The sequence below is a fragment of the Heteronotia binoei genome, chromosome 10, assembly GCF_032191835.1.
Source record: "Heteronotia binoei isolate CCM8104 ecotype False Entrance Well chromosome 10, APGP_CSIRO_Hbin_v1, whole genome shotgun sequence".
Classification (NCBI taxonomy): Eukaryota; Metazoa; Chordata; class Lepidosauria; order Squamata; family Gekkonidae; genus Heteronotia; species Heteronotia binoei.
Genome location: NC_083232.1, coordinates 95,947,560 through 95,974,086, shown reverse-complemented (window position 1 = coordinate 95,974,086; position 26,527 = coordinate 95,947,560). Strand labels below are relative to the sequence as shown.

At 56.0% G+C, this 26,527-nt stretch overlaps 1 protein-coding gene across 1 annotated transcript in view; it reads left to right on the top strand.

Annotated features, from left to right (window-relative positions):
• The window catches only part of COL15A1 (collagen type XV alpha 1 chain), a 339,567-nt gene that overhangs the window by 266,167 nt on the left and 46,873 nt on the right, over window positions 1-26,527 (top strand). The window contains exon 32 of the mRNA XM_060247740.1: window positions 21,255-21,326. Within this exon, the coding sequence (XP_060103723.1) occupies window positions 21,255-21,326 (72 nt within the window). The remainder of the gene's footprint in view (window positions 1-21,254; window positions 21,327-26,527) is intronic.

Below are 26,527 nucleotides of genomic sequence, written 5' to 3'. Positions count from 1 at the left end.
TGAGTCCGCCGCCGACTACCTGGCGGCCCTCCGAAAACTCGCCGGGAACTGCAACTTTCCCCAGCTGGAAGAAACCCTGGCCGACAGATTCACGTGGGGCCTCCGCGACGAAAGGCTCCAGCAAAAGCTCTTCGCCAAAGAAGAGCTCACCCTCCAGGGAGCCTTCAGCGAGGCAGTGGCGAGCGAAAGGACCGCCCGGACGTTTCCCCGGGCAAAGACCGAGACCGCCCACCACGAGGAGCTGGACCCCGAGCACCAGGACGAGGGAGAAGCTTTCCAGACGCGACGCGCCCCAGGATCCGTCGCCCGAGCTTCACAGCGACCCCGAGCCAACGAACGACCGAGCCAGCGCACCAACGAAAGGGCCAAGTGTGCCAGCTGCGGCGACCCCCACGATCGGCGGGACTGCCAGTACCGGACCTGGGACTGCCGGAGCTGCGGAAAGACCGGCCACATAGCGCAGGCTTGCCGCACCAAGCCCAACTGCCAGCGACCGACCGCCCACCACGAGACCGCAGAGTCCCACTCCACCGCCTCCACCTCACTTCAGGTACTGAATTTGCCCCTCACCACCCCCAACAAGATAACGATGGCGGTCCTCATAGACGGGGCCCCCTGCACCATGGAAGTGGACTCAGGCTCCTCCATCTCCATAATTGCGGAGGAGACCCTGAGAAGGCTACGGCCCGGCCAGGGGTTGCAGCTGCGACCAGCAAATTTCATATTGCGGGACTTCCAGCAAAACCCGGTCCAAATAGCGGGGTGGGCACGGGTGCAGGTGGAGCGGGGGTCCTTCAGAGGCCCCCTGGACATCCTGGTGGTCAAGCGGCCACTTACCACCCTGTTGGGGCTAGCATGGTTTGGCCCCCTGGGAATCAGAGTAGAGGTGGCGCGCACAGCCACTACTGGGGGTTCGGGGGGGTGTGCGGAGAATTCCCCGACGTTTTTGATGGGTCGCTAGGGAGCTACAAGGGCCCGGCCATCTCCCTACCGCTCGACCCGACGGTCAGACCGATCCGGCTCAAAGCAAGGCGGGTTCCCTTCGCCTTGAAGCCCAAGATCGAGGCAGAATTGGACCGCCTCGTAGCCCAAGGGGTCCTGGAGCCGGTCGACTACGCCCCGTGGGAAACCCCCATAGTGACCCCGGTCAAACCCAACGGGGACGTGCGAATATGTGCAGATTACAAGTGCACAATTAACAAAGCGCTCCAAGACAACCCATACCCGGTGCCAGTGGTCAGCCACGTGCTGGCAGCCCTTGCGGGGTCCAAGATTTTCGGGAAGCTGGACCTGGCCCAAGCCTACCAGCAGCTCCCGGTGGACGCCAAAACAGCGGAGGCACAAACGATAGTCACCCACAGGGGAGCGTTCAGGGTGAACAGGTTACAGTTCGGGGTTAGCGTGGCTCCGGGAATCTTCCAGAGTATAATGGATGCTCTCCTTAAAGGGATCCCCGGAGTCCAGCCGTTTTTCGACGATGTTTTAATCGCCGCCCCGGACCCGGAGGAATTCCGCAACCGCCTCCGGGAGGTGCTCCGCCGTTTCCAAGCCGCTGGACTGAAAGTTAAGAGGGAGAAGTGCATGTTGGGGGTGCCCCGGGTGGAGTTCCTGGGATTCGCAGTGGACGCAGAGGGAATCCACCCGACCGAAGAAAAGACCAGGGCCATTGTGCAAACCCCTGCCCCCACGTGTAAAGCGGAACTCCAGAGTTTCCTGGGGGTCCTCAATTTTTACCACACGTTCATACCCCACAAGGCGGCCCTTGCCGAACCCCTACACCGTCTACTGGACAAAAAAGCTCCATGGGTGTGGGGGAAGAGGCAAGCCGCCGCCTTCCAGGCAGTTAAGGACGTCCTCATCTCCAACGCGGTGCTGCATCACTTCGACGAGCGCCTCCCGGTCATCCTGGCTTGCGATGCATCGCCGTACGGGGTGGGCGCTGTCCTGGGGCACCAGTTACCGGATGGCCGGGAGGTCCCGGTCGCATACTACTCACGCACCCTGACTTCGGCGGAACGGAACTACGCGCAAATCGACAAGGAGGCCCTGGCCATAGTGGCGGGGGTCCATAAATTCAACGATTATTTATATGGGCGCCGGTTCACAATAGCTACGGACCATAAGCCGCTCTTGGGTCTGCTGGCCCCAGACCGACAAACCCCCCAAATCCTGTCCCAGAGGGTGTTGAGATGGAATCAATTCCTTAACTCGTACACCTACACGCTGGTTCACAGGGCGGGCAAGGCAATGGGCCACGCGGACGCTCTCAGCCGGTTGCCGCTTCCGGACACAGGCCCCGATCCAGCCCCAGCTCACCAGGTCATGTCAATCGAGTCACTGCCGGAGCAACCCCTCCACGCGGCAGAGGTGGCTAAAACCACCAGAAAAGACAAAACCCTAGCGCGGGTGCTCGACTTGGTGGTGAGGGGGTGGCCAGAGGGGAACATGGGGGAAGAGTTCAAACCCTACGAAATGCGGAGGGAGGAACTCGCAGCACACAAAGGGTGCCTGTTATGGGGGAGCAGGGTAGTGGTCCCCCCCCCTCTGCAGAAACGGGTCCTGGAATCACTCCACGAAACACACCCAGGCATCGTGAGAATGAAAGCCCTGGCCAGAAGTTACGTATGGTGGCCGGGGATGGACAGTGAGATAGAGGACTGGGTCCGGAGGTGCGGCACATGCCAAGAGTCGCGGCCGGACCCACCCAGTGCCCCAGCTATACGATGGGAGACCACCAGGAAACCGTGGTCCAGGCTACACATTGATTTTGCTGGCCGTTCCAGGGACAGATCTTCCTAATCATCGTGGATGCATACACAAAATGGTTAGAGGTCATCCCCGTAGGGTCTACTTCATCAGCTGCAGCCATTAGGGCATTACGTAAGGTCCTGTGCACCCACGGTATTCCGGACACCATAGTCTCGGACAACGGGGCAGCATTCACCTCGGGGGACTTCCAGGGGTTCCTCCAGAGGTACCTCATTAGGCACATCCGGTCAGCGCCCTTCCACCCGGCCACCAACGGCCAGGCCGAGCGGATGGTCCGAACAACAAAAGAGGCCCTGGGCAGAATAGTGCAGGGCGATTGGGACCACCGGCTAGCCGCGTTCCTCTTTGACAACCGGGTCATTCCCAACCCAGTCACAGGGGTTAGCCCAGCCGAGCTCCTCATGGGACGCAAACTCACCACGAGGCTAGATCGGCTAAACCCCGACCGAGCCCCAGACGTGCGCGGGTCCCCAGAGGTCAGAGACGCGACTAGGGGGTTCTTCGCGGGAGACCCGGTGTTCGCCCGCAACTACGCGGCAGGCCCAGAATGGGTCGCCGGGCGGGTATTACGGGTTATGGGCTCCCGCCACTACGAGGTCTCCACCGAGGGGGGCCAGATTCTACACCGGCACATCGATCAGTTACGCCGCCGGACCCTCCCGGAGGTACCCCTGGAAATGAGGGAGGGGGCCAGGCCCGCGGAGAGCCCAACGACACCCGCACCGACGCCACGGCCACACACACCGGCGGAGGCGGACCCACCATCGGACCCCGAACCACAACCCACCAACGCTCAGACCCCCGGGGAACCCCAGAGGCGGAAGCAACCCCGGCACCACAAGCAACACCGAGGCGTTCTGCACGGGAGCGTCGACCCCCCGCCTACCTCCAGGACTATATTACTAACTAAGGGGGGAGGAGTGTAGTGTATGGCGCCCACTGAAGGCAACCAGTTCATAAAGACCACGATAGCAGAATAACACCCATCCACCCCAGCCGCGGAGGCAACTGAGTAACACCCAAGTGCCTCCGCGCTGGGCGCGCCAATCCGCCAATCACAGCGTGTGGCGGGAAATTCGGACGGTCAACATTGGACCGGCCAGAAGGTTGAATAGTCCGGCAACTGTATATATGCGGGAGCCGGCCCGCGTGTTCTCTCTCCATCTTGTATCGTACCATGGAATAAACCCATGTTGCCCTACTCTCGTCTCCACGTGTGGTACTTTACAGTGGCGACGAAGGTGGGATTCTAGCCTCATCGGCTACGACGGAGATCTGGGCAACGAACGACCGCCGCCGCCATCATGGCCAACCAGGGCGGAATCACCGGCTACCTCGAGCCCTTCGACCCTGCCAATCCCGAGGGCTGGGAGTCCTACTCGGAACGGGTCGAGTTCTATCTCCGGGCCAACAAGATCACCGACGCCGGGGCGAAGCGGGATGTGCTCCTAAGCGTCTGCGGGCCTGCCACGTTCGAGATCGCTAAGGGTCTCTCGGCGCCCGCCCGCCTGGCAGAGAAGTCCTACGACGAGATCATCCGACTCCTCACGGGCCACTTCTCACCACAGCCCTCACGGGTGGCTCGCAGATTCCTGTTCCACAAACGGGACCAGACCGCGGGTGAGTCCGCCGCCGACTACCTGGCGGCCCTCCGAAAACTCGCCGGGAACTGCAACTTTCCCCAGCTGGAAGAAACCCTGGCCGACAGATTCACGTGGGGCCTCCGCGACGAAAGGCTCCAGCAAAAGCTCTTCGCCAAAGAAGAGCTCACCCTCCAGGGAGCCTTCAGCGAGGCAGTGGCGAGCGAAAGGACCGCCCGGACGTTTCCCCGGGCAAAGACCGAGACCGCCCACCACGAGGAGCTGGACCCCGAGCACCAGGACGAGGGAGAAGCTTTCCAGACGCGACGCGCCCCAGGATCCGTCGCCCGAGCTTCACAGCGACCCCGAGCCAACGAACGACCGAGCCAGCGCACCAACGAAAGGGCCAAGTGTGCCAGCTGCGGCGACCCCCACGATCGGCGGGACTGCCAGTACCGGACCTGGGACTGCCGGAGCTGCGGAAAGACCGGCCACATAGCGCAGGCTTGCCGCACCAAGCCCAACTGCCAGCGACCGACCGCCCACCACGAGACCGCAGAGTCCCACTCCACCGCCTCCACCTCACTTCAGGTACTGAATTTGCCCCTCACCACCCCCAACAAGATAACGATGGCGGTCCTCATAGACGGGGCCCCCTGCACCATGGAAGTGGACTCAGGCTCCTCCATCTCCATAATTGCGGAGGAGACCCTGAGAAGGCTACGGCCCGGCCAGGGGTTGCAGCTGCGACCAGCAAATTTCATATTGCGGGACTTCCAGCAAAACCCGGTCCAAATAGCGGGGTGGGCACGGGTGCAGGTGGAGCGGGGGTCCTTCAGAGGCCCCCTGGACATCCTGGTGGTCAAGCGGCCACTTACCACCCTGTTGGGGCTAGCATGGTTTGGCCCCCTGGGAATCAGAGTAGAGGTGGCGCGCACAGCCACTACTGGGGGGTTCGGGGGGGTGTGCGGAGAATTCCCCGACGTTTTTGATGGGTCGCTAGGGAGCTACAAGGGCCCGGCCATCTCCCTACCGCTCGACCCGACGGTCAGACCGATCCGGCTCAAAGCAAGGCGGGTTCCCTTCGCCTTGAAGCCCAAGATCGAGGCAGAATTGGACCGCCTCGTAGCCCAAGGGGTCCTGGAGCCGGTCGACTACGCCCCGTGGGAAACCCCCATAGTGACCCCGGTCAAACCCAACGGGGACGTGCGAATATGTGCAGATTACAAGTGCACAATTAACAAAGCGCTCCAAGACAACCCATACCCGGTGCCAGTGGTCAGCCACGTGCTGGCAGCCCTTGCGGGGTCCAAGATTTTCGGGAAGCTGGACCTGGCCCAAGCCTACCAGCAGCTCCCGGTGGACGCCAAAACAGCGGAGGCACAAACGATAGTCACCCACAGGGGAGCGTTCAGGGTGAACAGGTTACAGTTCGGGGTTAGCGTGGCTCCGGGAATCTTCCAGAGTATAATGGATGCTCTCCTTAAAGGGATCCCCGGAGTCCAGCCGTTTTTCGACGATGTTTTAATCGCCGCCCCGGACCCGGAGGAATTCCGCAACCGCCTCCGGGAGGTGCTCCGCCGTTTCCAAGCCGCTGGACTGAAAGTTAAGAGGGAGAAGTGCATGTTGGGGGTGCCCCGGGTGGAGTTCCTGGGATTCGCAGTGGACGCAGAGGGAATCCACCCGACCGAAGAAAAGACCAGGGCCATTGTGCAAGCCCCTGCCCCCACGTGTAAAGCGGAACTCCAGAGTTTCCTGGGGGTCCTCAATTTTTACCACACGTTCATACCCCACAAGGCGGCCCTTGCCGAACCCCTACACCGTCTACTGGACAAAAAAGCTCCATGGGTGTGGGGGAAGAGGCAAGCCGCCGCCTTCCAGGCAGTTAAGGACGTCCTCATCTCCAACGCGGTGCTGCATCACTTCGACGAGCGCCTCCCGGTCATCCTGGCTTGCGATGCATCGCCGTACGGGGTGGGCGCTGTCCTGGGGCACCAGTTACCGGATGGCCGGGAGGTCCCGGTCGCATACTACTCGCGCACCCTGACTTCGGCGGAACGGAACTACGCGCAAATCGACAAGGAGGCCCTGGCCATAGTGGCGGGGGTCCATAAATTCAACGATTATTTATATGGGCGCCGGTTCACAATAGCTACGGACCATAAGCCGCTCTTGGGTCTGCTGGCCCCAGACCGACAAACCCCCCAAATCCTGTCCCAGAGGGTGTTGAGATGGAATCAATTCCTTAACTCGTACACCTACACGCTGGTTCACAGGGCGGGCAAGGCAATGGGCCACGCGGACGCTCTCAGCCGGTTGCCGCTTCCGGACACAGGCCCCGATCCAGCCCCAGCTCACCAGGTCATGTCAATCGAGTCACTGCCGGAGCAACCCCTCCACGCGGCAGAGGTGGCTAAAACCACCAGAAAAGACAAAACCCTAGCGCGGGTGCTCGACTTGGTGGTGAGGGGGTGGCCAGAGGGGAACATGGGGGAAGAGTTCAAACCCTACGAAATGCGGAGGGAGGAACTCGCAGCACACAAAGGGTGCCTGTTATGGGGGAGCAGGGTAGTGGTCCCCCCCCCTCTGCAGAAACGGGTCCTGGAATCACTCCACGAAACACACCCAGGCATCGTGAGAATGAAAGCCCTGGCCAGAAGTTACGTATGGTGGCCGGGGATGGACAGTGAGATAGAGGACTGGGTCCGGAGGTGCGGCACATGCCAAGAGTCGCGGCCGGACCCACCCAGTGCCCCAGCTATACGATGGGAGACCACCAGGAAACCGTGGTCCAGGCTACACATTGATTTTGCTGGGCCGTTCCAGGGACAGATCTTCCTAATCATCGTGGATGCATACACAAAATGGTTAGAGGTCATCCCCGTAGGGTCTACTTCATCAGCTGCAGCCATTAGGGCATTACGTAAGGTCCTGTGCACCCACGGTATTCCGGACACCATAGTCTCGGACAACGGGGCAGCATTCACCTCGGGGGACTTCCAGGGGTTCCTCCAGAGGTACCTCATTAGGCACATCCGGTCAGCGCCCTTCCACCCGGCCACCAACGGCCAGGCCGAGCGGATGGTCCGAACAACAAAAGAGGCCCTGGGCAGAATAGTGCAGGGCGATTGGGACCACCGGCTAGCCGCGTTCCTCTTTGACAACCGGGTCATTCCCAACCCAGTCACAGGGGTTAGCCCAGCCGAGCTCCTCATGGGACGCAAACTCACCACGAGGCTAGATCGGCTAAACCCCGACCGAGCCCCAGACGTGCGCGGGTCCCCAGAGGTCAGAGACGCGACTAGGGGGTTCTTCGCGGGAGACCCGGTGTTCGCCCGCAACTACGCGGCAGGCCCAGAATGGGTCGCCGGGCGGGTATTACGGGTTATGGGCTCCCGCCACTACGAGGTCTCCACCGAGGGGGGCCAGATTCTACACCGGCACATCGATCAGTTACGCCGCCGGACCCTCCCGGAGGTACCCCTGGAAATGAGGGAGGGGGCCAGGCCCGCGGAGAGCCCAACGACACCCGCACCGACGCCACGGCCACACACACCGGCGGAGGCGGACCCACCATCGGACCCCGAACCACAACCCACCAACGCTCAGACCCCCGGGGAAACCCCAGAGGCGGAAGCAACCCCGGCACCACAAGCAACACCGAGGCGTTCTGCACGGGAGCGTCGACCCCCCGCCTACCTCCAGGACTATATTACTAACTAAGGGGGGAGGAGTGTAGTGTATGGCGCCCACTGAAGGCAACCAGTTCATAAAGACCACGATAGCAGAATAACACCCATCCACCCCAGCCGCGGAGGCAACTGAGTAACACCCAAGTGCCTCCGCGCTGGGCGCGCCAATCCGCCAATCACAGCGTGTGGCGGGAAATTCGGACGGTCAACATTGGACCGGCCAGAAGGTTGAATAGTCCGGCAACTGTATATATGCGGGAGCCGGCCCGCGTGTTCTCTCTCCATCTTGTATCGTACCATGGAATAAACCCATGTTGCCCTACTCTCGTCTCCACGTGTGGTACTTTACAGTGGCGACGAAGGTGGGATTCTAGCCTCATCGGCTACGACGGAGATCTGGGCAACGAACGACCGCCGCCGCCATCATGGCCAACCAGGGCGGAATCACCGGCTACCTCGAGCCCTTCGACCCTGCCAATCCCGAGGGCTGGGAGTCCTACTCGGAACGGGTCGAGTTCTATCTCCGGGCCAACAAGATCACCGACGCCGGGGCGAAGCGGGATGTGCTCCTAAGCGTCTGCGGGCCTGCCACGTTCGAGATCGCTAAGGGTCTCTCGGCGCCCGCCCGCCTGGCAGAGAAGTCCTACGACGAGATCATCCGACTCCTCACGGGCCACTTCTCACCACAGCCCTCACGGGTGGCTCGCAGATTCCTGTTCCACAAACGGGACCAGACCGCGGGTGAGTCCGCCGCCGACTACCTGGCGGCCCTCCGAAAACTCGCCGGGAACTGCAACTTTCCCCAGCTGGAAGAAACCCTGGCCGACAGATTCACGTGGGGCCTCCGCGACGAAAGGCTCCAGCAAAAGCTCTTCGCCAAAGAAGAGCTCACCCTCCAGGGAGCCTTCAGCGAGGCAGTGGCGAGCGAAAGGACCGCCCGGACGTTTCCCCGGGCAAAGACCGAGACCGCCCACCACGAGGAGCTGGACCCCGAGCACCAGGACGAGGGAGAAGCTTTCCAGACGCGACGCGCCCCAGGATCCGTCGCCCGAGCTTCACAGCGACCCCGAGCCAACGAACGACCGAGCCAGCGCACCAACGAAAGGGCCAAGTGTGCCAGCTGCGGCGACCCCCACGATCGGCGGGACTGCCAGTACCGGACCTGGGACTGCCGGAGCTGCGGAAAGACCGGCCACATAGCGCAGGCTTGCCGCACCAAGCCCAACTGCCAGCGACCGACCGCCCACCACGAGACCGCAGAGTCCCACTCCACCGCCTCCACCTCACTTCAGGTACTGAATTTGCCCCTCACCACCCCCAACAAGATAACGATGGCGGTCCTCATAGACGGGGCCCCCTGCACCATGGAAGTGGACTCAGGCTCCTCCATCTCCATAATTGCGGAGGAGACCCTGAGAAGGCTACGGCCCGGCCAGGGGTTGCAGCTGCGACCAGCAAATTTCATATTGCGGGACTTCCAGCAAAACCCGGTCCAAATAGCGGGGTGGGCACGGGTGCAGGTGGAGCGGGGGTCCTTCAGAGGCCCCCTGGACATCCTGGTGGTCAAGCGGCCACTTACCACCCTGTTGGGGCTAGCATGGTTTGGCCCCCTGGGAATCAGAGTAGAGGTGGCGCGCACAGCCACTACTGGGGGGTTCGGGGGGGTGTGCGGAGAATTCCCCGACGTTTTTGATGGGTCGCTAGGGAGCTACAAGGGCCCGGCCATCTCCCTACCGCTCGACCCGACGGTCAGACCGATCCGGCTCAAAGCAAGGCGGGTTCCCTTCGCCTTGAAGCCCAAGATCGAGGCAGAATTGGACCGCCTCGTAGCCCAAGGGGTCCTGGAGCCGGTCGACTACGCCCCGTGGGAAACCCCCATAGTGACCCCGGTCAAACCCAACGGGGACGTGCGAATATGTGCAGATTACAAGTGCACAATTAACAAAGCGCTCCAAGACAACCCATACCCGGTGCCAGTGGTCAGCCACGTGCTGGCAGCCCTTGCGGGGTCCAAGATTTTCGGGAAGCTGGACCTGGCCCAAGCCTACCAGCAGCTCCCGGTGGACGCCAAAACAGCGGAGGCACAAACGATAGTCACCCACAGGGGAGCGTTCAGGGTGAACAGGTTACAGTTCGGGGTTAGCGTGGCTCCGGGAATCTTCCAGAGTATAATGGATGCTCTCCTTAAAGGGATCCCCGGAGTCCAGCCGTTTTTCGACGATGTTTTAATCGCCGCCCCGGACCCGGAGGAATTCCGCAACCGCCTCCGGGAGGTGCTCCGCCGTTTCCAAGCCGCTGGACTGAAAGTTAAGAGGGAGAAGTGCATGTTGGGGGTGCCCCGGGTGGAGTTCCTGGGATTCGCAGTGGACGCAGAGGGAATCCACCCGACCGAAGAAAAGACCAGGGCCATTGTGCAAGCCCCTGCCCCCACGTGTAAAGCGGAACTCCAGAGTTTCCTGGGGGTCCTCAATTTTTACCACACGTTCATACCCCACAAGGCGGCCCTTGCCGAACCCCTACACCGTCTACTGGACAAAAAAGCTCCATGGGTGTGGGGGAAGAGGCAAGCCGCCGCCTTCCAGGCAGTTAAGGACGTCCTCATCTCCAACGCGGTGCTGCATCACTTCGACGAGCGCCTCCCGGTCATCCTGGCTTGCGATGCATCGCCGTACGGGGTGGGCGCTGTCCTGGGGCACCAGTTACCGGATGGCCGGGAGGTCCCGGTCGCATACTACTCGCGCACCCTGACTTCGGCGGAACGGAACTACGCGCAAATCGACAAGGAGGCCCTGGCCATAGTGGCGGGGGTCCATAAATTCAACGATTATTTATATGGGCGCCGGTTCACAATAGCTACGGACCATAAGCCGCTCTTGGGTCTGCTGGCCCCAGACCGACAAACCCCCCAAATCCTGTCCCAGAGGGTGTTGAGATGGAATCAATTCCTTAACTCGTACACCTACACGCTGGTTCACAGGGCGGGCAAGGCAATGGGCCACGCGGACGCTCTCAGCCGGTTGCCGCTTCCGGACACAGGCCCCGATCCAGCCCCAGCTCACCAGGTCATGTCAATCGAGTCACTGCCGGAGCAACCCCTCCACGCGGCAGAGGTGGCTAAAACCACCAGAAAAGACAAAACCCTAGCGCGGGTGCTCGACTTGGTGGTGAGGGGGTGGCCAGAGGGGAACATGGGGGAAGAGTTCAAACCCTACGAAATGCGGAGGGAGGAACTCGCAGCACACAAAGGGTGCCTGTTATGGGGGAGCAGGGTAGTGGTCCCCCCCCCTCTGCAGAAACGGGTCCTGGAATCACTCCACGAAACACACCCAGGCATCGTGAGAATGAAAGCCCTGGCCAGAAGTTACGTATGGTGGCCGGGGATGGACAGTGAGATAGAGGACTGGGTCCGGAGGTGCGGCACATGCCAAGAGTCGCGGCCGGACCCACCCAGTGCCCCAGCTATACGATGGGAGACCACCAGGAAACCGTGGTCCAGGCTACACATTGATTTTGCTGGGCCGTTCCAGGGACAGATCTTCCTAATCATCGTGGATGCATACACAAAATGGTTAGAGGTCATCCCCGTAGGGTCTACTTCATCAGCTGCAGCCATTAGGGCATTACGTAAGGTCCTGTGCACCCACGGTATTCCGGACACCATAGTCTCGGACAACGGGGCAGCATTCACCTCGGGGGACTTCCAGGGGTTCCTCCAGAGGTACCTCATTAGGCACATCCGGTCAGCGCCCTTCCACCCGGCCACCAACGGCCAGGCCGAGCGGATGGTCCGAACAACAAAAGAGGCCCTGGGCAGAATAGTGCAGGGCGATTGGGACCACCGGCTAGCCGCGTTCCTCTTTGACAACCGGGTCATTCCCAACCCAGTCACAGGGGTTAGCCCAGCCGAGCTCCTCATGGGACGCAAACTCACCACGAGGCTAGATCGGCTAAACCCCGACCGAGCCCCAGACGTGCGCGGGTCCCCAGAGGTCAGAGACGCGACTAGGGGGTTCTTCGCGGGAGACCCGGTGTTCGCCCGCAACTACGCGGCAGGCCCAGAATGGGTCGCCGGGCGGGTATTACGGGTTATGGGCTCCCGCCACTACGAGGTCTCCACCGAGGGGGGCCAGATTCTACACCGGCACATCGATCAGTTACGCCGCCGGACCCTCCCGGAGGTACCCCTGGAAATGAGGGAGGGGGCCAGGCCCGCGGAGAGCCCAACGACACCCGCACCGACGCCACGGCCACACACACCGGCGGAGGCGGACCCACCATCGGACCCCGAACCACAACCCACCAACGCTCAGACCCCCGGGGAAACCCCAGAGGCGGAAGCAACCCCGGCACCACAAGCAACACCGAGGCGTTCTGCACGGGAGCGTCGACCCCCCGCCTACCTCCAGGACTATATTACTAACTAAGGGGGGAGGAGTGTAGTGTATGGCGCCCACTGAAGGCAACCAGTTCATAAAGACCACGATAGCAGAATAACACCCATCCACCCCAGCCGCGGAGGCAACTGAGTAACACCCAAGTGCCTCCGCGCTGGGCGCGCCAATCCGCCAATCACAGCGTGTGGCGGGAAATTCGGACGGTCAACATTGGACCGGCCAGAAGGTTGAATAGTCCGGCAACTGTATATATGCGGGAGCCGGCCCGCGTGTTCTCTCTCCATCTTGTATCGTACCATGGAATAAACCCATGTTGCCCTACTCTCGTCTCCACGTGTGGTACTTTACAGTGGCGACGAAGGTGGGATTCTAGCCTCATCGGCTACGACGGAGATCTGGGCAACGAACGACCGCCGCCGCCATCATGGCCAACCAGGGCGGAATCACCGGCTACCTCGAGCCCTTCGACCCTGCCAATCCCGAGGGCTGGGAGTCCTACTCGGAACGGGTCGAGTTCTATCTCCGGGCCAACAAGATCACCGACGCCGGGGCGAAGCGGGATGTGCTCCTAAGCGTCTGCGGGCCTGCCACGTTCGAGATCGCTAAGGGTCTCTCGGCGCCCGCCCGCCTGGCAGAGAAGTCCTACGACGAGATCATCCGACTCCTCACGGGCCACTTCTCACCACAGCCCTCACGGGTGGCTCGCAGATTCCTGTTCCACAAACGGGACCAGACCGCGGGTGAGTCCGCCGCCGACTACCTGGCGGCCCTCCGAAAACTCGCCGGGAACTGCAACTTTCCCCAGCTGGAAGAAACCCTGGCCGACAGATTCACGTGGGGCCTCCGCGACGAAAGGCTCCAGCAAAAGCTCTTCGCCAAAGAAGAGCTCACCCTCCAGGGAGCCTTCAGCGAGGCAGTGGCGAGCGAAAGGACCGCCCGGACGTTTCCCCGGGCAAAGACCGAGACCGCCCACCACGAGGAGCTGGACCCCGAGCACCAGGACGAGGGAGAAGCTTTCCAGACGCGACGCGCCCCAGGATCCGTCGCCCGAGCTTCACAGCGACCCCGAGCCAACGAACGACCGAGCCAGCGCACCAACGAAAGGGCCAAGTGTGCCAGCTGCGGCGACCCCCACGATCGGCGGGACTGCCAGTACCGGACCTGGGACTGCCGGAGCTGCGGAAAGACCGGCCACATAGCGCAGGCTTGCCGCACCAAGCCCAACTGCCAGCGACCGACCGCCCACCACGAGACCGCAGAGTCCCACTCCACCGCCTCCACCTCACTTCAGGTACTGAATTTGCCCCTCACCACCCCCAACAAGATAACGATGGCGGTCCTCATAGACGGGGCCCCCTGCACCATGGAAGTGGACTCAGGCTCCTCCATCTCCATAATTGCGGAGGAGACCCTGAGAAGGCTACGGCCCGGCCAGGGGTTGCAGCTGCGACCAGCAAATTTCATATTGCGGGACTTCCAGCAAAACCCGGTCCAAATAGCGGGGTGGGCACGGGTGCAGGTGGAGCGGGGGTCCTTCAGAGGCCCCCTGGACATCCTGGTGGTCAAGCGGCCACTTACCACCCTGTTGGGGCTAGCATGGTTTGGCCCCCTGGGAATCAGAGTAGAGGTGGCGCGCACAGCCACTACTGGGGGGTTCGGGGGGGTGTGCGGAGAATTCCCCGACGTTTTTGATGGGTCGCTAGGGAGCTACAAGGGCCCGGCCATCTCCCTACCGCTCGACCCGACGGTCAGACCGATCCGGCTCAAAGCAAGGCAGGTTCCCTTCGCCTTGAAGCCCAAGATCGAGGCAGAATTGGACCGCCTCGTAGCCCAAGGGGTCCTGGAGCCGGTCGACTACGCCCCGTGGGAAACCCCCATAGTGACCCCGGTCAAACCCAACGGGGACGTGCGAATATGTGCAGATTACAAGTGCACAATTAACAAAGCGCTCCAAGACAACCCATACCCGGTGCCAGTGGTCAGCCACGTGCTGGCAGCCCTTGCGGGGTCCAAGATTTTCGGGAAGCTGGACCTGGCCCAAGCCTACCAGCAGCTCCCGGTGGACGCCAAAACAGCGGAGGCACAAACGATAGTCACCCACAGGGGAGCGTTCAGGGTGAACAGGTTACAGTTCGGGGTTAGCGTGGCTCCGGGAATCTTCCAGAGTATAATGGATGCTCTCCTTAAAGGGATCCCCGGAGTCCAGCCGTTTTTCGACGATGTTTTAATCGCCGCCCCGGACCCGGAGGAATTCCGCAACCGCCTCCGGGAGGTGCTCCGCCGTTTCCAAGCCGCTGGACTGAAAGTTAAGAGGGAGAAGTGCATGTTGGGGGTGCCCCGGGTGGAGTTCCTGGGATTCGCAGTGGACGCAGAGGGAATCCACCCGACCGAAGAAAAGACCAGGGCCATTGTGCAAGCCCCTGCCCCCACGTGTAAAGCGGAACTCCAGAGTTTCCTGGGGGTCCTCAATTTTTACCACACGTTCATACCCCACAAGGCGGCCCTTGCCGAACCCCTACACCGTCTACTGGACAAAAAAGCTCCATGGGTGTGGGGGAAGAGGCAAGCCGCCGCCTTCCAGGCAGTTAAGGACGTCCTCATCTCCAACGCGGTGCTGCATCACTTCGACGAGCGCCTCCCGGTCATCCTGGCTTGCGATGCATCGCCGTACGGGGTGGGCGCTGTCCTGGGGCACCAGTTACCGGATGGCCGGGAGGTCCCGGTCGCATACTACTCGCGCACCCTGACTTCGGCGGAACGGAACTACGCGCAAATCGACAAGGAGGCCCTGGCCATAGTGGCGGGGGTCCATAAATTCAACGATTATTTATATGGGCGCCGGTTCACAATAGCTACGGACCATAAGCCGCTCTTGGGTCTGCTGGCCCCAGACCGACAAACCCCCCAAATCCTGTCCCAGAGGGTGTTGAGATGGAATCAATTCCTTAACTCGTACACCTACACGCTGGTTCACAGGGCGGGCAAGGCAATGGGCCACGCGGACGCTCTCAGCCGGTTGCCGCTTCCGGACACAGGCCCCGATCCAGCCCCAGCTCACCAGGTCATGTCAATCGAGTCACTGCCGGAGCAACCCCTCCACGCGGCAGAGGTGGCTAAAACCACCAGAAAAGACAAAACCCTAGCGCGGGTGCTCAACTTGGTGGTGAGGGGGTGGCCAGAGGGGAACATGGGGGAAGAGTTCAAACCCTACGAAATGCGGAGGGAGGAACTCGCAGCACACAAAGGGTGCCTGTTATGGGGGAGCAGGGTAGTGGTCCCCCCCCCTCTGCAGAAACGGGTCCTGGAATCACTCCACGAAACACACCCAGGCATCGTGAGAATGAAAGCCCTGGCCAGAAGTTACGTATGGTGGCCGGGGATGGACAGTGAGATAGAGGACTGGGTCCGGAGGTGCGGCACATGCCAAGAGTCGCGGCCGGACCCACCCAGTGCCCCAGCTATACGATGGGAGACCACCAGGAAACCGTGGTCCAGGCTACACATTGATTTTGCTGGGCCGTTCCAGGGACAGATCTTCCTAATCATCGTGGATGCATACACAAAATGGTTAGAGGTCATCCCCGTAGGGTCTACTTCATCAGCTGCAGCCATTAGGGCATTACGTAAGGTCCTGTGCACCCACGGTATTCCGGACACCATAGTCTCGGACAACGGGGCAGCATTCACCTCGGGGGACTTCCAGGGGTTCCTCCAGAGGTACCTCATTAGGCACATCCGGTCAGCGCCCTTCCACCCGGCCACCAACGGCCAGGCCGAGCGGATGGTCCGAACAACAAAAGAGGCCCTGGGCAGAATAGTGCAGGGCGATTGGGACCACCGGCTAGCCGCGTTCCTCTTTGACAACCGGGTCATTCCCAACCCAGTCACAGGGGTTAGCCCAGCCGAGCTCCTCATGGGACGCAAACTCACCACGAGGCTAGATCGGCTAAACCCCGACCGAGCCCCAGACGTGCGCGGGTCCCCAGAGGTCAGAGACGCGACTAGGGGGTTCTTCGCGGGAGACCCGGTGTTCGCCCGCAACTACGCGGCAGGCCCAGAATGGGTCGCCGGGCGGGTATTACGGGTTATGGGCTCCCGCCACTACGAGGTCTCCACCGAGGGGGGCCAGATTCTACACCGGCACATCGATCAGTTACGCCGCCGGACCCTCCCGGAGGTACCCCTGGAAATGAGGGAGGGGGCCAGGCCCGCGGAGAGCCCAACGACACCCGCACCGACGCCACGGCCACACACACCGGCGGAGGCGGACCCACCATCGGACCCCGAACCACAACCCACCAACGCTCAGACCCCCGGGGAAACCCCAGAGGCGGAAGCAACCCCGGCACCACAAGCAACACCGAGGCGTTCTGCACGGGAGCGTCGACCCCCCGCCTACCTCCAGGACTATATTACTAACTAAGGGGGGAGGAGTGTAGTGTATGGCGCCCACTGAAGGCAACCAGTTCATAAAGACCACGATAGCAGAATAACACCCATCCACCCCAGCCGCGGAGGCAACTGAGTAACACCCAAGTGCCTCCGCGCTGGGCGCGCCAATCCGCCAATCACAGCGTGTGGCGGGAAATTCGGACGGTCAACATTGGACCGGCCAGAAGGTTGAATAGTCCGGCAACTGTATATATGCGGGAGCCGGCCCGCGTGTTCTCTCTCCATCTTGTATCGTACCATGGAATAAACCCATGTTGCCCTACTCTCGTCTCCACGTGTGGTACTTTACAGGCATCCGCTCTGAACAAGGAATCATTTGTTTTCTCTTTGTAATACACCTCTGTGTTAGGTAGTGAGATAGTGTTTGGCCCTAAGGGATTTGCCCCGAGCCTCTTCATTTCTGACCCCAGCAGATGGCTGTCCATCCTATGCTCATACTTTCTCCCCAGGGTGGGAGAATAAATGTTCTGTTTCTGGCTGAAGCAGCTCTGTGGAGCAGGAGTTTAGGACCCAGCAGTATTTGGATACCTGTGGGAAGTGTTCCCTCGAAGCTCAGCGTGAGCTAGCTCACAGATGTTTAGCCTCCAGCTCACACATTTTGGTCTTAGCTCAGGGAAAATGGCCCCAGAGCACAGTCATTTATGCAGTAGGCTCACAACTTTAATGACAGTAGCTCACAACTTTAATACCAGTAGCTCACAAAGTAGAATTTCTGCTCACAAGACTTTGCAGCTTAGAGGGAACATTGTGGGTATTTTGTGGTTTGAAGAAGACTGCAGATTTATACCCCACCCTTCTCTCTGAATCAGAGACTCAGAGTGGCTTACAATCTCCCATATCTTCTCCCCCCACAACAGACACCCTGTGAGGTAGGTGGGACTGAGAGGGCTCTCACAGCAGCTGCCCTTTCAAGGACAACTCCTACAAGAACTATGGCTGACCCAAGGCCATTCCAGCAGCTGCAGGTGGAGGAGTGGGGAATCAAACCCAGTTCTCCCAGATAAGAGTCCACGCACTTCACCACTACACCAAACTGGCTTTTTGCTTCCAACGTCTCTAGCTTGAGGAAGAAGGCAGCTGCATAGTTAGTATAAAGGCTGATCTGGCTGTTCTCTGTTGCTTCTCATTCCCAGTATATATTTTAGAATTGTTCCACTTGTCCCAAGCTCTGGGACTTCCTCTGTGTGTGTGGCCTCCCGCAGTGGCCATTTTATCATTTGCTCCGCCTCCCATGGTGGCCATTTTATGGTTGCACCCACCACCTGTTTCAGAATACCCACTGGCTCAAAAAGGTAGGGGACCCCAAAGTTAATCACTTTGCTTTGATTAAATATGCAGGAAATATGTAAAGAGGCCTCTATAATCAACAGGTTGATTTATTGCCATTAATCTCTACTAAATCTTACAGGGACCGTTTTCGCACACAGCTAACCTCGCAGTCACAATCCTGTTCCCTCCGCAGCGTCTGGTCGGATTTCCCACCATCTGCGCCGAAGTTATGGGAAGTGCCGCGGCCTTTGCGTAGCAAACGTAAACTGATAAAACCCAGTTTACGTTTGCTACGCAGAAGCTGCAGCACTTCCTGTAACTCCGGCGCAGATGGTGGGAAATCCGACCGGACGCTGCGGAGGGAACAGGATTGTGACTGTGAGGTAAGCTGTGTGCAAAAACGGTAAGGATGGCCTCCTTTCAGCACCATTCAAAACTCACTTTTTGAGGTGAAATTAAAAAAAAAATGTTTCCCAGCCATACATTCTGTCAGGGGTGGAATTCTAGCTGGAGCTCTTTTGCATATTAGGCCACACACACCCCTGATGTAGCCAATCCTCCAAGAGCTTAGAAGGCTCTTTTTCGTAAGCTCTTGGAGGATTGGCTACATCAGGGGTGTGTAGCCTAATATGCAAAGGAGCTCCTGCTAGAATTTCACCCCTGTATTCTGTTATCTATGCCAGTTAGAGAACTTCACCTCCCTACCTGCTACGCATTCTCAAGATGTTGTGACTGCTGTTCTCTGTTTTGATGTAATTATTATGTAGCAGGAGGTATTGAATGGAATTTAATTCAAACGCTGCTGGGAAATGAAGGGAAGAAAATTTCAGCAGCGCACTCTTTATAGCCTGTCCTTGACGCCACAAAAATAAAATAGATAGATGCTTAATGTGTGAAGAGGGGAGATTTTTAAAAAAGAAAAGGCACATTCTAAGCAAGAGAAATAAGAAAAGTATTAAGCTGAGACTGTATTAGGCATTTTATTTGTTCAGCTCTCCAGTATCTATATTCTTCTCTATCTTGGACAACTGTGATTTTCCCCAACAATATGCCCAACATCCCTACCTTTTTCAGCCTGGGGGTACCAGTGGAATTTTGAGTGGGACAGGGGAGCACCCCCGCCCCCCCCAAAAAAGGTTGCCATGGGAATCAGAGCCAAATACTACAGTGGCTGCAACAGGAGTGGAGCCCTCATATTTTTGAAGCCATGGGAAGCGTTTTCTTTCGAACGAGGAGAGCAAATAACAAGCCCTGCTTTACAGTGGTTCCACCCACTTTCTGAAAAGTTTGATGGATGCCAAGTGAAGGATCACTGGTTTTGAATATCTGACCCGTACAAGGGTAGTTTGCCATACTGGCAGGCCTCAGATTCAGCAGGAGCTCACAGGAGCACAGCTCCTCAACCTTTCTGAGAGTTCCCCCAATTCCTCCCCACCTACCTTGGCCATTGAATAGTAGGTGCAGCTGCATAGCAATCCCTGGATTAGGGGAGTGGGCAGCCAGCCAGCCAACAGGGGCTTTGCCACGTCCCCAGCAGCCCTCATTAACCTCTGGATAAGCCTGCGCCACCCTTTCTCCACTTCTTATGTGGTTTTGGGTGGTGGGTGGCTTGCTGGCCTTTTGATTGGGGGGGGGGGGGTTTGCCCAGGAGAGCGAGGCCTGCTTAGGCTGGCTGGATCTCTAGCCAGCCCAAGCAGGCTTCGCTCACCTGGGGGTCTCCTTTCTTGCATCGGGTTGCTTTTGGCTGGGGGGGGGGCGGCGTATGCTAAGGAGCTATGCTAAGGAGCTCCACCACCTATTTTTCTACAAAACAACCCCTGCATACTGGGGCTCTAAAAGAGCAGCTTTTCAACACTTGGGATATGCAGATTCCCATATGGAGATTAAATTTGAAGGGGGTTGAGTCTTTTCCAAGCAATCGATTTACAAAAAAGAGTTCTGCTAACTTTTACCCTGGTCTTTTACCTTGATCGACCGCTCGGTTGATCAATAAAAGGAGAATTGTGCTGGGATGGGATTAAGGTATCTGGAGTCTTTGCCAACAGACTAATTAAAACCTTTATCGAGAAAGAAGATGACCCAAGAGGAAGTGACCCAGGAGAGTCAGCTAAAGACTCAGTGGTGTGCTCCCTCATGCCTGGATTCAGTGACTTTGGAAATATGGCAACTTGAAGAGGACACAATATTGATATTTAAAAGCTTACTAAGTGACAAACAGCAATCAATTATAGATAAATGCGAGGCACTTCAAAGAGAGCTGCTGAGGGCAGGTGGAACGGAAGAAGAAGAAGAAGAAGAAGAAGAAGAAGAAGAAGAAGAAGAAGAAGAAGAAATAGAAGAAGATGATGATGAAGAAGATGGTGATATAAAAGCTGGAAAAATGGATCAACTTCCTCTGCTATCTATACAGAAACAGTTTAGATATATTCCAGTGAGCCCTCTCCTGAGATTTTCATCAAGAGCCCCAATTACTTCACTCGTGCACAGGATCTATTTGCAAAAGTCATTTAAAGGGAACGTTCCATTTAAATGGTTTTTCCAAGATCTTCTCTTGCTCCCCACCCCTCCGTTTCCATTCTACTGGCCTTGGGGAGCTGCCATCAGAAGAAAGGAGGGAGGGAGGATCTTCCTCAGAGCCGACAAACCGAACCAGTTTGGTAAACGGGGAGGTCTGTGGTTCATGTGATGTCATGATCTTCCATTTCCGTGGTTCACGCCCATCCATATATATAATTTTCCATTAGATGCTGACAGTAAATGGCAGAAAACATTTGTAAAACTCTGGATTAAAGATTTGAAAGCCTCCGTTAAGAATGGAGAGATGGGCACTTTCCTCTATCATATACCATACTGCCTCATGGGACTGGGATTACATTTTCTCTCCTAGCAGATCGTTACATACCTATTCTACGGAGGGTCAGGTTACACTTCCCGAGACTGGAAAGCAGGGCTAATGAATTATCCTAGTTAGTAAACCCTGGAGAATACGTGCTGGGAAACCATTTTGTTTTGTAATGTTAATACTGTCTGTCTTGCCAAAAAAAAAAAAAATCCTATTCAACTGAGGTTATTTTTCCCCAATATTTCTTTCCAAACAGGTTCCTGGGGCATACGTGGTCCATTAGGCGTAAAAGGTGAAAAAGGAAACCGTGGGCTACCCGGACCACCAGGTATCATAAAAGGCTACTTCTGATTGTAGAAGGTGGTCAGACGTGAGAATGTGCTTTTTGCCATGTGCAGTAAAAAAATGAGCGAGTCTGAAGATTGGCACACTCTTCGGGTTGAACCCAAATCCACACAAAGCACAAGGAAGGAGAGGTTTCACTCCTAAGAGCTGCTGGCTCAAGATGTATATCCATCTTTTAAAAAAGTAAAGGTAGTCCCCTGTGCAAGCACCAGTTGTTTCCGACTCTGGGGTGATGTTGCTTTCACAATGTTTTCACAGCAGACTTTTTATGAGGTGGTTTGCCATTGCCTTCCCCAGTCATCTACACTTTCCCCCCAGCAAGCTGGGTACTTATTTTACCTACCTCGGAAGGATGGAAGGCTGCGTCAACCTGGAGCTGGCTATCTGAACCAGCTTCCGCTGGGATCGAACTCAGGTCATGAGCAGAGGGCTCTGACTGAGGTACTGCAACTTTACCACTCTGTGCCACAGGGGCTCTCTATCCATCTTAAAGGAGACCCCTAAAAATCAGCAGTGATCCTCAAGGTGTGGTCCAGGATCTTCTCCTGTGGTGGGATAGAATTCCAGCAGGAGCTCCTTTGCATATTAGGCCACCCTAACCCTGATGTAGCCAATCCTCCAAGAGCTTACAAGGCTCTTTTTTGTAAGCTCTTGGAGGATTGGCTACATCAGGGGTGTGTGGCCTAATATGCAAAGGAGCTCCTGCTGGAATTCCACCCCTGTCCTGCGGTAAGGCACTTCTACAAGTTTGCAAGAGTTTCCAGACCTGGATAGCACAGGCATGCTGGATCTTGTCAGATCTTGGAAGCAAGTTCGATCCTGGCAAATATTTAGATGGGAGACCTTCAAGTAATACCAGGGTCAGGATGCTGAGTCAGGCAATACAAGCCATCTCTGTCCAAGCCCCGAATAGAGGTCATCAGAAGTAAACCATGATTTCCAGGCATACATACGCACAAAAATTAAAAATAATTGCTGGCATTACATTTCTACCTAATTCTTCACGTCTGAAAAACTCAGTCCAACGTCAGTTATGCATGTGATATTAACTCTGGTCCGACAGGTATTGAATGAATTGCTCTTTATGTTACTAAGATTGACTTTAATGCATGACCATTATATTTATGAATGTACTTCAGCTTGATAAATAAAATGTTACATACTGCAGTCTTATCCAGTGAAAGAATGACCTCCTTCTTAGAGATCTGTGAAGGCCAATAGCATTAGCTATTAGCATTAGTATCATAATGCCCCTGTATAAATCGACGGTATGGCCTCATTTGGAGTACTGTGTTCTATTCTGGTCACCACATCTCAAATAAGATATTATAGCATTGGAAAAGGTCCAGGAAAGGACAACTAGAATGATTAAAGGATTGGAACGCTTTCCCTATGAAGAAAGGTTAAAACTCTTGGGGTATCTTTAGATTGGAGAAATGACAACTGAGGGGTGACATGATAGAGGTTTGCAAGATTATGCATGGGACAGAGAAGGTAGAGAAAGAAATTGCTGAGCAGTTGGGTCAGAACGGATAAAAGGAAGAACCTCTTTGCCCAAAGGGTGATTAACACATGGAATTCACTGCCACAGGAGGTGATGGCAGCTACAAGCATAGACAGCTTCAAGAAGGGATTGGCTAAACATATGGAGCAGAGGTCCATCAGTGGCTATTAGCCCCAAGGTATAGATGAAACTCTCTATCTGGGGCAAGTGATGCTCTTTATTCTTGGTGCTTGTGGGGGGGCAACAGTGGGAGGGCTTCTGTTGTTCTGGACCCACTGGTGGACCTCCTGAGGACACCTGGGGGTTTTGGCCACTGTGTGACAGAGTGTTGGACTGGATGGGCCATTGGCCTGATCCAACATGGCTTCTCTGATGTTCTTAGCAATAGAGATGATCAGTTTTTCAATCACAGGTTTGGAAAACATCAGCCACCAGTTCTAAAACAGTATCTTATCAGTCCCCGTCAGGCTACTAGGTGTTTATTTCGACATTCTATATTGATTGAAATTATAAACGTTGTTGCCTTGGGAATATGGCACGTAGGTAAGGTAGAACTCTGCATGGTAAAAAGAAATAACATAAACAAATCAGTCCAATGGAAACTGATGCAGTTTTGACTAAACATGCACAGTACCCGTTCTGAAGAGTTCAGCAAGGCAAAGAGCCATGGCTGTCCCTCTTATTCAGGTTTTCCTTTACGATTGTCAGCGTTTAGGCATGGGCAGCCAAGACTTCATTGGAGGTACATCCCAATGAAACCATACCTTGGCAGGAAACACATTTTGTGGGAACTCTGTAGGGAAGACAGAGGGGATGAGGAATGGGGAAGACCATAAGAGAAGCTATGTTGGATCAGGCCAATGGCCCATCCATTGGTGTATTCTTGGTGGTTGGAAGGGGCAACAGTGTGAGGACTTCTAGATGGGCCATTGGCCTGATCCAACATGGCTTCTCTTATGTTCTTATCCAGTCCAACACTCTGTCACACAGTGGCCAAAAAAACCCAGATGTCCTCAGGAGGTCCACCAGTGGGGCCAGGACACTAGAAGCCCTCCACTGTTGCCCCCCTCATCAGCACCAAGAATACAGAGCATCACTGCCCCAGACAGAGAGTTCCATCTATGTCCTGTGGCTAACAGCCACTGATGGACCTCTGCTCCATATGTTTAACCAATCCTCATGTGGAAGGTCCCGGTTCAATCCCTTGACATCTTCAGTTAAAGGGACCAGGCACCAAGTGATATGAAAGACCTCCACCTGCTGCCACCGGTCTGAATAGATAATACTGGCCTTGATGGAACAATGGATCTTATTCAGGATAAGGCAGCTTCATGTGTGTTCATGCGTATTCATTTTGGAACATAGGAAGGCAACATCACCCTTTAGACCTTCTTCTTGCAGCCCTTGGAACAGTATAAAGGATAAAAAAGCAGAGGTCCATCAGTAGCTATTAGCCACAGGGAACTCTCTGTCTGGGGCAGTGATGCTCTGTATTCTTGGTGCTTGGGGGAGGGGCAACAGTGGGAGGGCTTCTAGTGTCCTGGCCCCACTGGTGGACCTCCTGATGGCGCTGGGTTTTTTTGCCACTGTGTGACAGAGTGTTGGACTGGATGGGCCGTTGGCCTGATGGAACGTGGCTTCTCTTATGTTCTTACAATCAATCTGCTCTTTTTGTGTGTGTGTGGAGAGATTATCCACTGATAGGAGCCCCTTGGTGCAGAGTAGTAAGCTGCAGTACTGCAGTCCAATATCAGCTCACGACCTGAGTTCGATTCTGGCAGAAGCTGGGTTTAGGGAGATGGCTCAAGGTTGACTCAGCCTTTCATCCTTCCGAGGTTGGTAAAAAGCTTGCTGGGGGAAAAGTGTAGATGACTAGGGAAGACAATGGCAAACCCCCTGTAAAAAGTCTGCCAAGAAAATGTTGTGATGTGACGCCACGCCATGGGCCAGTAACAACTCGGTGCTTGCACAGGGTACTGCCTTTACCTATCCACTGATGAGAGATCGATAGGGAAAGTTTGTCATGGACTGGTCGCTACTTGGTGAACAGCTCTACAGCTCTTCCAGTTTCACAGTGGCGGAAGATAGGTCTGTTTCTCAGCTGTGCCTCGGGAGACTCTGGACGGACTTAACCTGCAGTTGTGATGAAGCCCATGTGGAATCTTAAAATGTCGAATTTGCTCAGACACATCTGCTTCTCAGTAGCCTCTCTTCATTGCCAGAACTTAGCAGGGGCTTGCAGGCAATGGAGGCCCAAGGGATGGGAGCTGGAACGCTTGAGGGGAAACTCATGAAAAAGCTGGAAGAAAACGGGCCCTTGGAACTCTTTTTAAGAAGTCCTTCTTGATGGTTGATGCTGGCAAAATGATTCCCTACCCCACCCATCCCCGTCTGCCATCATTGTGACGGCACAGTCTAGTCAAGCAGAATTTGTCTCGCGTGGTGAAGGGACTGCTCTACCCTAATCATCATCTCTGTGGGTTACATCCATGGCATGGTGTAACAATTTCACCAAGTTCTTTGCCAATGAAACCACTCAGTTACAACTAGGATTCCACTTTAGACAGAAGAAGATTAAGATATTAGATTTATATCCCGCCCTATACTCTGAATCTCAGCGTCTCAGAGTGGTCACAGTCACCTTTACCTTCCCCCTCCCTGCCCACAGCAGATGCCCTGTGAGGTATGTGGGGTTAAGAGAGCTCTTACAGCAGCTGCCCTTTCAAGGACAACTCTCCTTATATGTTCTGTTTTTGCCATGTTGAGCACCGTTCCCCTCAGAAGAGAAGACTGAGGAAAAGTAGGAATTGAGCAGTTTCGCCCTCTCTTCATTACCTGTTACAATTTCACTTTCTTGCCCTTGTAATTGGCCTACCATGGCCTTGTTCTTTTTTTTACTCTGAACATAAGAAAAGAACCCTTTTTTTGTTGTTTTTAGCATCTTTGGCCAGCCTAAGTTCATACTGAGCTTTAGCTTTCGTAACTTTTTCTCTGCAAGCACTGGTGATTTGTTTATATTCATCCTTGGTTATAAGGCCCTCCTTCCAATTCCTAAAGGAGTCTTTTTATTTCTCAAGTCTTTAGAGAGCTGTTTATGGAGCCACTTCGGTTTCTTTAGGCTTTTTCCATTTTTTTCTTCTCATAGGAATCATCTGTGATTGCGCTTTCAGTATTTCGCTTTTAAGAAACTCCCACCCCTCCTGAACCCCCTTCCTCCTAAGTATTTCTGACCATGGGATTTTACCCATCATAGTTATAAGTTTATCAAAGTTTGCCTTTCTGAAGTCCAACTAATAAGTCTGACTATGTATAGCTTTTCCCTTCCCTAAGACTATAATTTCCAAAACCACATGGTCACTACTGCCCAGCGTGCCCACTATTTCCACTTCTTCAATCAATTCTTCCTTGTTGGTGAGAATCAAATCCAAGATAGCAGATCCCCTTGTTTCCTTCTTCACTTTCTGGAAAAGGAACTTGTCAGCAAGGCAAGTCAGGAATCTATTTGACTTTTCATTTTTAGCAGAGTTGGACTTCCAACAGATGTCTGGGTAATTGAAATCTCCCATGATCACTGTATCCCTTCTCTTGTAGAACTTTGCAATCTGCTGTAGAAGTCTCTCATCCAAGTTTTCTGCCTGACTTGGTGGTCTATAGCAGACCCCCACAATAATATCACTGTT